This window comes from Bicyclus anynana, chromosome 13 (genome assembly GCF_947172395.1).
Source record: "Bicyclus anynana chromosome 13, ilBicAnyn1.1, whole genome shotgun sequence".
Taxonomy (NCBI): Eukaryota; Metazoa; Arthropoda; class Insecta; order Lepidoptera; family Nymphalidae; genus Bicyclus; species Bicyclus anynana.
Window position 1 is genome coordinate 477,630 of NC_069095.1, and position 12,277 is coordinate 489,906.

At 33.5% G+C, this 12,277-nt stretch overlaps 1 protein-coding gene across 1 annotated transcript; it reads right to left on the bottom strand.

Moving 5' to 3' along the window:
• Positions 1 to 449: 449 nt before the first annotated feature.
• On the bottom strand, positions 450 to 11,960 carry LOC112052788 (proteoglycan 4). Its single transcript, XM_024092009.2, has 3 exons — positions 11,779 to 11,960; positions 4,503 to 4,980; positions 450 to 2,125 (listed from the first exon to the last, which is right to left on the bottom strand). Exons 1-3 carry the CDS (start codon positions 11,846 to 11,848, stop codon positions 2,008 to 2,010), a joined length of 666 nt encoding a protein of 221 aa, XP_023947777.2. The 5' UTR covers positions 11,849 to 11,960; the 3' UTR covers positions 450 to 2,007.
• Between the last annotated feature and the right edge of the window lie 317 nt (positions 11,961 to 12,277).

A 12,277-nucleotide genomic window follows, 5' to 3' on the forward strand; every position in this document is an offset into this window, starting at 1 on the left:
ACTGAAGCGATTTGGATCCAACCAGATTTTACTATGTGCTATCGTTGAATGCTTTGATATCTTATACTTTGATATATTATAAAGAAAGATTTGATAATTTTTATTGAATAAGCTCTGAAACTACTGAACCGATTTCACTGTTGGGAAGCAACAATAACCCCGAGTAATATAGGCTATATTTTGTCCTCGTATTCGTACAGTATCCGTATCATTGATACAGCTAATACGGCTTCATTTATAAAGCGCCGGCATTAGACAACTGATACTGAAACAGGTGCCTAAAAATTTGTGAATTGATTTAAATTTGTGAATTGCGATTGTGGTAAAATTTGTGAATGTTGATCTTGTTTTGATAAGACTAGGTAAACATTTATTTTTAAATTCCAAGTCATTTCTTAGTTTTAAATAAATTGAAAACGGGTGGATAAATATTAATAAAAGAATGAAGATTTTTTTGGTATATATACTTTATTTAACACAACTATTGCCTGACATCAGTAACATAGCTTTTGAATTAATCGTAAATAGATCTGATTTAAGAGCACTTTAGGATGGAATCAACTTTACTAAACCATCATCAAATCAAGTCATGCTAAATAATAACAAATTGGTTCGGCACAAGCATTTCCTAAGATTCTGTGGAAGGAGATTCAAAAGAGCCAAAGTGAAAACAAAATTGAGATTAACCATAGACAAAATTATAAATATCTACTTAACTAAAATTCATAAGCTTATTTTTTATAAAAATAATATTATTAAAAAAGCAAAATTCAAATCTGTCCCATTATTTTATCTTATAGTTAAACAAAAGTTAATATTACAAATTATTTTCTACTATATGATTGATCACCTTGGCTTAGATATATTATTTTGGGTTAAAATAAAGTTTGCATTGAAGTTCTGGTTTTAAGAAAATTATATACAGTGAGATTCGGGATGATTGTGCCTGACCAATATTATTTAAAAAAAACACCAGTCCTTTACTTTATGCATCACAATATTTTCCTTATGTTAATATTTAATTTGCTTAAAACTAAATACTTTTGGTGAGGATATAGCATTTTTATGTGGTATGAATTTATTGAACCAGTAATATTCCACATTATGCGATACAGCTACTAATTCTTCAATGAAATCATCGAAGCTCTCACATTTTCTTTGGTCTGTCAATTACTGATATTGAATCAAATAACTATAGCCGGATTGTATAGCTTAGGTTTACGCACATTATAATGACTTAGAATTATTGGAAATGGTCAGTTTCAAATCTCAACTGCAGTCTTGCTACTACAGCACTAGTCTAGCAGCTTGACACAGATCATTGGTTACAATTTATTGAAAAAAAAAAACCAATCTCATATCGCATAATCTATGGAACACTACTGTAAAAAAAAAAGTTTAGAACCAAGTCATGGCACAGTACATAAAATAAAAATTTAAATGCTTACACTAAATTGCACTTGAAAATGTTTAAACTTTACATCTCAAAACATGTGATAAACAACTTTATTTTTACTGAAAATAGTTTTTTTTTATATTATTCACTATATTATTATTAGCAAAACATCAAGCTAATCCCATGAGAAAAACATGAAGAGGGAAACACCGAGTTACACATATATATACAAAGACCACTTACGTTTAAACAAAAAAAAAGCTGAGTTAAATGCCAATAACTAAAGAGCTTAAAACACTAAAATTCTACAATATTCTGTGAGTCATAAAAATATATTATTTTAAGCTATAAATTCGAAAATTATAATTAGTGACCGTTCACCGTAAAAATGTAGCTACACTTAGAAAATCGATACTACAGGAACCCTGTTGATCAGTTTTTTTAAATACACATACAATATTATACCAAGTGCACAACATGAAGTAACATAAAATAATCCTCCTGTATAACAAAAAAAAAAGTATTACTTACATTACAAATTACAAACAAAATATACATAGCTCTGTGCACTTATACAAGTAATAATAATTATAGAGAGTGAGATTTAAAATTTAAAGAGTGTGATAGTTTCTCTCGGTTTGATTCTTGTAATATTTGAATCCCATGAATCCAATGGCCAGGAGACCGAGGGTCAGTATGATGCCTCCGATGAAGCTGGGGCCGCTAAATCTGAAGGTGAAATAATCAAATATTTATTGGATATAAACACTTAACAATTTTACTATTGATTTTAAAGCAGGTAATAATTATAATCATGTCGAGCGGTGGAATAGTATCTATACTTATAATAAATGATGATTAGTGATTGATACTGATGCCAAAAATGCAATCAGTAAAAGTTTTGTCTGTCTGTCTGAATGTTCGTTATAGAAACAAAAACTATTCGACTGATTTTAAAGAAACTTGGTACAATTATTCTTCCTCCTGGGCAGGTTGTGGCTACGACCAATAGGAGCAGAGCAGTAAAGAGAAATGTTGGGAAAACAGGAGAAGTTACTCCATTTTTACGACAATACTACTAAGGGGTACTACTTGTAAGGGCTGGATTAAAGAGGACTAAGGGCGGACGAAGTCGCGGGCGTCCGCTAGTAAATAAAATAAAGACAAATTGAGTATTTACAGTCTATCATGTGTTATTTATTTTGGTGAATAATTGCCATGTTTTTTTTTAAACAAATACTTATAATTTCCAAAAAAAATATATGGTAACCAGTGAGCTAAAAATTATACTGGTGAAAAAATGGTACCTAAAGTGTAGTTTGACTTACGATGGCACACCTATCAGTTGTCTATTAATTTCTCACTACTTAATAAATCCATGGTTAAGAGATTGGACTTAAATCTGAGAGTCCAGGGTTTGATCCCTGTCTATTGAACTATTATATCCAGGAGCTTCACTTGATTGGAAGGGAGGGAGAGCATGTAAGTTGTGTTGAAAAAACACAAGTATTCCTTAAATAAAAAAAAATTAAATCAAATAGTATTTTCTCTCACCAAGGATTGTTGTTGCTGAAAAACAACTTTGCATGGTATTGGTAATTTAAAGTTTCTCTTTTATGTATTTTTTTATTTTGTATTAATTACTAGTACTACATTGTGTGCAATAAAAAACATAAATAAAGTTTTAAAATAAAATGGATTAGATGATTAATAGGCCTGTATAAGGCCCGGTGCTCACCTGACGAGGCACGGCGAAGCGGTGTTAGGTACTGTCAAACTATCATTCACATTGCTAGCGTTAAAATAAGTCGAAAATTAATTAACATTACAACTAATCCCCAGGAGGGGAAAAGAACAAACGAGTTAATAATAACAAATTATTTAATATATGACCACTAAATCAGACCTGTCTAAATTTAGAAAATCTGTAGAGAGATTAATTCTGTACATGAAATATATTTCCACCATAACTATCAGGGGGTGATTAGTGATTGATACTGATGCCAAAAATGCAATCAGTAAAATTTTTGTCTGTCTGTATGTCCATTATAGAAACAAAAATTACGATGGATTTTAACGAAATTTGGTACAATTATGACATACTCCTGGGCAGGATATAGTATACTTTACATTACGCTACGATAAACAGGAGCAGAGCAATGAAGGGAAATGTTGTGAAAATGGGAAAAGTTACTCCATTTTTACAGCGATACTACTGTAAGGGCTGGATTAAAGAGGTCTAAGAAAACGAAGTCGCGGGCGTCCGCTAGTATGAAATAAAATCCTGAATTGACCAGTACTTGGGACCTTAAGAATACAGGCTTCAGTTGCATGGCAAGATATTTTCAACTGTGTCAGAGGAGTTTTTGAAAATCTCACAGGAAATCAGACATTTTCAACTGATCATAGGAAACCAGTCATGCAAACATACAGAACTTGGTTTAAAAAATTACAGGCAACCGCAAGTAATTAAATATCAATAAATATAATTTGAATTTATTGTTGATTGATTTCTCTATTGAATTAGGTAGGTAAATTCCATTTATAATACATTTAATAAATAATGTTATTTCATTTACAGTTAATCTTAACTGAATCAATTGTTTTGTTTTTATTCGCTGTAATAATATAATTACAGCAAATAAGTGTCCCAAATTTATCGACATCAATTAATAAAAGTTAAGGATTTAAAAACTAAAATAAAAAATCATGAAATTTTTCAAATATTCAAACATCAATAACGCAGTCGTCCATTTTGTGACGTCAAATATGATATAAACTAAACGGAAAATACAAATTGTTAACAATTTTTTGTTTGTCAAACGCTCTGTTTGGTAAAGGATTATGTTTAACGTGTCGTCATGAAATATATAAAAAAAGCTCTCTCGCTCATATCTATTCATACATTTCTTGTGACATCATCAAAGGTAAAATGTACATGGTTGAATTTTCTAAACTAGCGGCATCTAGCTTAAACATCAGTCTGTGGGATTGGTGTTTATACAGTGCCGTGCACTTCATACATACATAAATGCACTGCCTACCCTAATTAAAAACTTTTTGCACGCCACTAGTGTTATGTTAATAAAATGTTACGGTAACTTACCCTCCCGATGCGACAATATGAGCGTCCTTGTCTGATTTAGGGGTTTCAGTGGATTTTGGTGCCTCACTCGGTTTAGGGGTGACATCTTTCGATGGCTTGGTCCCTTCTTTGGCCTTTCCTTCTTCAGCTTTGTCAGTGGCCGCTTTCTCTGTAACTGTTTTAGTATCAGCTGCAACGGTTGGTGCGACTCCTTCTTTGGGTTTAGGTGCCTCTTTCTTTTCTTCCTCTTTGTTTTGAGTTTTGTTGTCTTCTGTAGGTTTTGGGGCGTCTTTCGTTGTTGTTTCTTTTGTCGGTGCCGTTTCTTTCTTTTCTTTGTCGTTCTGTGGTGTGGGGACTGTGGGGGCGGGAGCAGCTTTCTCTTTCTCCGTCGGCGTTGGTTCTTTGGCCGGAGGCTGTGCTTCTGTGGCTAGCGGAACTGGGTGCGTCGGCTCTATCGCGCTTGGCGCTTTGGCGTCAGCTGTCGTCGCGGGAGGAGCAGCTGGAAAATTAATATTAATAGTTTTAAAAATCGTACACTACATGGCCGGACCTCCTCCTTTATAGGAGGGGGCACCATGGTGCTCCATTGCGTATTGGTGGGTGAGGGTAATGTTATTTCATTTTTTTTGACGGTCTCTGTGACGCAGTAATATGCGCGGTCGATTTACAAAACGGAGGTCTTGGGTTCGATCCTCGGCTGGGCCGACTGAGGTTTTCTTAAATGGTCTAGGTCTGGCTGGTGGAAAGCTTCAGCCGTGGCTAGTTAGCACCCTACCGGCAAAAACGTACTACCAAGCATTTAGCGTTCCGGTACGATGTTGTGTAGAAACCGAAAGATGTGTGGATCCTCCTCCTAACAAGTTACCCCGCTTCCATCTTAGATTGCATCATCACTTACCATCAGGTGAGATTGTAGTCAAGGGCTTACTTGTAAAGAATAAAAAAAGACGTCCATCCAGATGATGATGAAAATAGTTTCACAATAAAAGGGCAATTGCGAAACATAATTATAAAACGGATTAGTATATAGTTGTCGTGAATAGCGCTTTTAAATTGATGTGATATACATAAGTATGTAGTATTGCGTTTTATTTATACATTCACGGTGTAACTTACATAACTGGTTTCGATTTAGTGACTTAAAAATAGTCGTAGCATTGATTTTATGCGATTTGCTTATCAACCGTTTCCCACGGCTATGTGGCTATGGATATCTTGTCCACTAACTAAAACTAAATATTTATATTGGTTTGTACACTGTAGCACGCCCATCTAATACGTGCCAGAACTATTAGCGCTAGGTATCTATTTGAAATTGTGTTTTTTAGTTTTTGAATCGATGTCAAGATTTTTATTGTCATTATTTATCAATTCAGTCTTATCTATGCTAATATTATATCAGCCACTGACGATCAAGTAAACTCACATGCCCGCAGCGCTGAAGGCTTGACGTCCGATAAAACTGACCGTGTTGGTCGTGATCCGCAAGATGTCATGCATATCGTGACCAACACACGATGAGTTTTATTGAATTGATGTCTTCGTTTTTAAGACTTCAAAAAAAGGAGGTTATCAATTCGTAGGAATCTTTTTTTTTATTATTATTAGTGTAACACTGACCCAGTGTTCTTTTGAGTTTCCGTCTCAGCATATGAGCGCCGAAATCAACGTCGAAGGTCACTATCGATCGGTTCGATGGCGTGTTTGTTATAAGGTTATTAAGGAGGGCTTAACTATTTACGTCACCACAAAACGCGTAAAGAGATATCCGAATTACGGTCATCATCAGTGTAATTAATTGTTACTAATTAACACTGGGAATTTTTTAGTAAAACTTCTTGACTTGCGGATTGAACTGGTGAATCTATACTAATATTATAAAGCTGAAGAGTGTTTGTTTGTTTGATTGAACGCGCTAATCTCAGGAACTAAGGGTCCGGTTTGAAAAATTATTTCAGTGTTAGATAGCCCATTAATCGAGGAAGCCTAGAGAATATATTATCCCTGTATTCCTCCGGGAACGGGAACCATGCGGGTGAATCTATACTAATATTAAAAAGCTGAAGAGTTAGTTAACATTGACCTTATTTCTCTCATAAAAAGTCATATTCAAACCTATGCTACATTGACGAGTATTGTTTTCTTTCTTGATGAGTACTGTTTATCAATAAAGCAATTGAAAATGAAGGTCGAAAACGCATGTCATTTCATAACTTATTTATTAACAGACTTTAAAAAGGAGCCAATTTGACCGGTATTTTTTTTTTATTTTTATTTATTTTATATGTACGTACACCGATTATTTTAAATTATGTACGGTTGTTTAAAATGTTATATTAAATAATATTAACCATATCTAATTGTTCTAAGCTTATTAATTATTAAAAAATAGTTATTATTAGGTGTGAAATGACTAGTGATTTATAAGCTCATTTTTATTTTGTTTGTTGGTAAACAGTACTCTTCAAGAAAGGTATAGTCATCATCCCCATTTAGCTATATCCCGTTTCTGCAATGTAACCCAAATAAATACCAACATTACAACACATTAAATGCAAAAATTAAAAGATCCCGTAGCAGAATATTATATGACGTGCGAATATCACATTGAAATTCCGTGTACCTACCTAATTGTTGTAAGGTCAAGCCGATGTTATTATCTTTAATTGGATCTCGACTTATTGAATAGATCTAGTGCAGACAGGCGTTCGCAACCATAGATACTTCAATGATCTATTTAAGGTGTAGCTAGCCTATAACGTGAAGACTAAAGGCTGGTATCACTACCTGATGTTATCAACCCATAACCATATGAGCCGTGATAGTCCAGCGGATATGACCTCTGCCTTCGATTTCGGAGGGTGTGGATTCGAATCCGGTCTGGGGCATGCACCTCCAACTTTTCAGTTGTGTCCATTTTAATAAATTATATATCGCGTGTCTTAAATGGTAAAGGAAAAACAGCGTGACGAAACCTGCATACCACAGAATTTTCTTAATTTTCTGAATGTGTGAATGGGCCAGCATGGTGGACTATTGGCCCAATCCCTCTCATTCTGAGAGCAGCAGTGAGCCTATTATGGGTTATGGGTTTCACTACCTACTGCCTGATAAATGTTGTATATTCTAACTCTAACCCATTGATTGCCAAAGGGGTTCAAGGTTACCAACACAACACAGCACAAATAAAAATTGGGGTTCACAATAAGCAAGGGTCTATGAAATTTTATCTAGTTTCACACAAAATAGAGAGTTATCTATATAACACAACTGAGAATTTATTGGTTGCTTGTGCTGCAAGTACAGTTACAAAATTAAAGTTGGATGGAATCACTTTTTTGATTAGTCAACTTTGCTTTTTTCCATCCGCTTACAGCAAAATCAATTTAATTAATTCAGCAATCTAAATGACAACTGATAATTTAGTTAATTTTGTTGGAACTCAGCGGCATCGTAATTTCCATAGTTAGATAGGTACAAATTTCATATATTTTGATGAATTTTTAGGAAATAGTACAAATGCAACGTCCCACGGAACAAGCTAGTATCCAAATGTGGTCTTTGAGAAAAAAAATTTGGGAACCTGTCAAATGAGAAACACAAAACTTATGTAAAAAAAATGAAAGCTATCACTTATCATAAGGCGGTGAAATTGGCTCATCCATCTATCCATATTCCATACCTACTTCTACTATATTAATAAATATTATAAATGCGAAAGTTTGTACGGATGTTTGTTAGTCTTTCATGATTAAAACCAATAAGATCTATCAATTACATTACATTAGTAATTTTTATGTATTACATTAGCTATATTCTATTGTTTCTGAAAAAAGTAGACAGTGATTTCTTTAGGACAAATATCTCCACTAAACAAAGACAGACAGAAAGTTGAAATATTCAGTACTATTTTCTTGCACCTGACCTGCATGTAATTTTATTAAAGAGTAAGCAAAGCTGCTTATACAACATACTTATGCACATATTTTATGAGGCTTCCCTGTCAATTTAATCCATTAACATAATATTTTAACTTATAACTAGTGATAGGTACAGTATGGTTAGTAATATAATACAAAAGATTTTGCAAGTGTCTAAACTCTAAAGGTAGGTCTTGGGTTAGATCCGTGGCTGGGTAGATGGAGATTTTCTTAATTGGTCCTTGTAAAGAAAGAAAGAAAGAAAGAAAGAAAGAAAGAAAGAAAGAAAGAAAAAAATCTTTATTACAGCATTATGCCACACAACACAATATGCTCATAATATCATATAATGCTATCAAATAATATTGTCATATTAAATAATATGACAGGACAATATCCTGCGATGTGTGGCATAACCCAATAAAGGGCCCCAACTCAGCATATGCTACATACTCTTTAAATAAAAAGAGCATGCAGCGATGGTTTTCAGGTGCCGCCACAAACAAAGCACACAACAACCTTATTAACCAAAATAAACAATAAAAGTAAAACTTAAAATAATTAATTAATTGTCTGCCTGTTGGGTGGCTTCGGCCGTGGCTAGAGACTTAATATCTTAGCATTCCAAGGACTCAATGTGCAGGTGCCGGGTGCCATAATGTGACAGAGAGAAAAGCTCCAAGCAGATCCCCAGACTTGTTACCAATGGCATAAGGTTAAGGACATCCTTGACAGTTAACTAACACTCCCCTTCTCTGCTCATATTGTTCTCCCTGCCTAACCAAAATTGGTAAGATCCTACTAGAGCAGTTTTGGATACCCTTTGTAATGTAGAACTTGATGCTGTTCTATAGAGGACAAGGTCTTTAAGCAAGTTATAGAGATTTTGCTGGTAATCCTCTTGCACCTACTTCTACAGCATGCATTCTGACCACATACTAATTTTAAATTTTTTATTTGTCACGTGTAAATATTTATTCACTTTCATATTGCAGTACTTTGGAATGTTAGTCTTCCACAGCACAGCTACATTTCGGAAAAAAGGAAAATGTCTAGTCTGAATAGTGATAATATTGTTTGAAATAGTGATATCCTCTGGGATTTAATAAAGTTTTTCACATGTATTCATATGTATTCATATGTATTCATTAATAAGTCTAATCAGGTGCATAACCTAGTATTGAATAGGGCTTAATTGTGGTATTAGATATTGAGCCTGCTTTGACAAAGTTAATTAGATTGACAACAAATAAAAAACCAAATCTTTTATTTGTATTTAATCCTTTTTAAGCTCTAGCTACTGACTGGCATATAGCTTCACGAGTTACACAACCGGTAAAGAAGTATTGCCAAGGGATTTAGTGTTCCGATACTGATGTAGAAACCAAAATGGGTGTGCATTTTCATTCTAGACTTAGCAGGATAGCCCGCTTCCATCTTAGATTGCATCATCATTTACCATCAGATGAAATTGCAGTCAAGGGCTAACTTGTAGAGAATAAAAAAATACAACATACAATTAATTTGACATACAAGCAATTGGACTGGTTCCATTATACTTTCATCTGGCTTACTGCTTATCTAGTGTCATAGGTTACAATTTGATTGCAACATTTTTTACTGTTATTAAAAAATGTTTATATTGTTATTGAACTCAAATTAAAAATGTCCTTCTGTATTTATTTATTACGAAACACGGCCAAAACTCACTCGGTACATTGTCTGAGTATGCCCGACTTTTTGTAAAAACTTTATAAAATCCCAGAGGATATTGTTATTTCTCACCAGATTATCGCTATTAAGACCAGTCATTTTCCTTTTTTCCTAACAACCTAAACATATACTTGTAGAGCTGTGCTGTGGGAGACTAACATTCCAAACGACCACAGTATGAAAGTTAATTAATATTACAACCTAACAAATAAACTAACTAAAAATGGCTATATGGTCAGTTTGTATGTTGCAGAAGGTGCGAGAGGATTACCAGCAAAATCTCTCTAAAACTTGCTTATAGACCTTATTCTCAGTAGAACAGTAGCAAGTTCTATATTAGAAAAGGTGTCCAAAGCTACTCTAGTAGGATGTTACCAAATCAGACCTAGGCAGGGAGAACAATTCTAAAAATGTCCAGCATAAATCATACTAATATTATAAAGTTTGTTTGGATGTTTATTACTCTTGAACGCCGATACTACTGCAGCGATTTGGCTGAAATTTGGAATGGAAATAGATTTTACTCTAGATTAACACATGGGCTACTTTTTATCACGAAAAAATCCATGGTTTCTTGAAAACTGTAAAAACTGATGATTTTGATGATAAATGAGTGTTTGTTACTCTTTCACGCCTCAACTACTGAACCTAATTAGCTGAAATTTGGTATAGAGTTATATTATAGCCTTGATTAACACATAGGCTACTTTTTATCCTGGAAAAATCCATGGATCCCAAGGGATTTGTGAAAAACTAAATTCCACGCGGCCGTCCGCTAGTTTTAGTAAAATTAATAATGGCTCTTACTTTATACTAATATTATAAAGAAGTAAAATTTCTGGATGTAATGAACTGATTTTGAAAATTCTTTTACCATTAGAAAGCCACGTTATTTGTGAGTATCATAGGCTATATTTTATCACAATATTCTCACGGGAACTACGCGAGTGAAATCGCGGAGCGTCTATGCCTATGACACTCCCAAGTAAAATTTGTACCTCTTTAAAATTATAATTTTTTTTAAATTTTAATATTTAAAATAATAAAAAAAAACGTCTATTTATAACCTATACTAAATTCAACCTTTAAAGAGCAACTCATCTAATTATGAATAAGAACAAAGGCAACTTATAAGTCTCATTTTAACACAGTTTCAATGTTCCATTAATTATGTTTTGTGCAACTGATCTATATAATTGATACATTTGAACAATGAATTAAGCATGGATGAATTTATCTCTGTTGATTAAGTACACAGACAGAGTATTATTCAAAAAGTAGGTAGCTGCTAGCTACATACGTAAGCAATTCAATACATGTTTTCAACTTATTCGAGGTTGCTACATGTTTGTATACTGAAAACGTGACGCAAGAACTATAGCTTCTTTTTTATTTTTGGTACCAATGACTTTAGGATGAAAAATAGTTACTTTAACCATTTCCTGTGAAATCAGTAGGAATGTACTCTTACGGAGGTACTTACAATTTGTAATTAGAATAAATAACGGAATTCTATTTATGTAAATTATACGCCTGTATTGAAATATTCAGCAAAAGGTTGTTTTTGCAATCATGGAAACTGGTTCCGAGATATTTTTTCTCGAACATGAGAAAATTTCTGATGGATAGAACGCAGTAAAATTAGACGCCAGATTGAAACTTACCTTGATTTTCAGCTGGTTTGCTCAAGCACACGGACAGCGATAACAAACATAAAAAGATTACTTTCTTCATGTTTAATTGTTTAAATATCAGTCTACTTCGTTTAATTATGAAAAAAAAAACTATTTACGAAATACAAATGACGCCTGGCAGAAAACAAGTGCGTGGGAAATTATTGCAAAGAAGAAAGAAACTAGTGCTGTGCTTTGCGGCAAATGGAATATTTTACCGAATACCGGTTTTTGCTTCAAATCGATTAACTTTGCTTCTATCTTTATCTCGATACATTTGACATCGAAATTATTCTAATTTACGAATAGGTGAAAATATAATAAGTGTCGTCTAATAGTCGGAAGAATAGTGTCTAATGTATTAGATTCAATGTTGTATTTTGAAATTATAAGATAAAACGTAATTATAGAGCAAAAGTATTCCTAAAACTGGCGAATAGATTACCGGAGCGGAGAATATTGTTTGTTTGTCTATGGTCACAATTGTTAA

Bases quoted from the DNA above. Each gene is read 5' to 3' on its own strand.
- LOC112052788 (XM_024092009.2), bottom strand. From the start codon at position 11,848: ATGAAGAAAGTAATCTTTTTATGTTTGTTATCGCTGTCCGTGTGCTTG. The intron at 4,981-11,778 runs GTAAGTTTCAAT...TTAATTTTCCAG, and splicing joins CAAACCAGCTGAAAATCAAG to CTGCTCCTCCCGCGACGACA. The intron at 2,126-4,502 runs GTAAGTTACCGT...TTTCACCTTCAG, and splicing joins CATATTGTCGCATCGGGAGG to ATTTAGCGGCCCCAGCTTCA.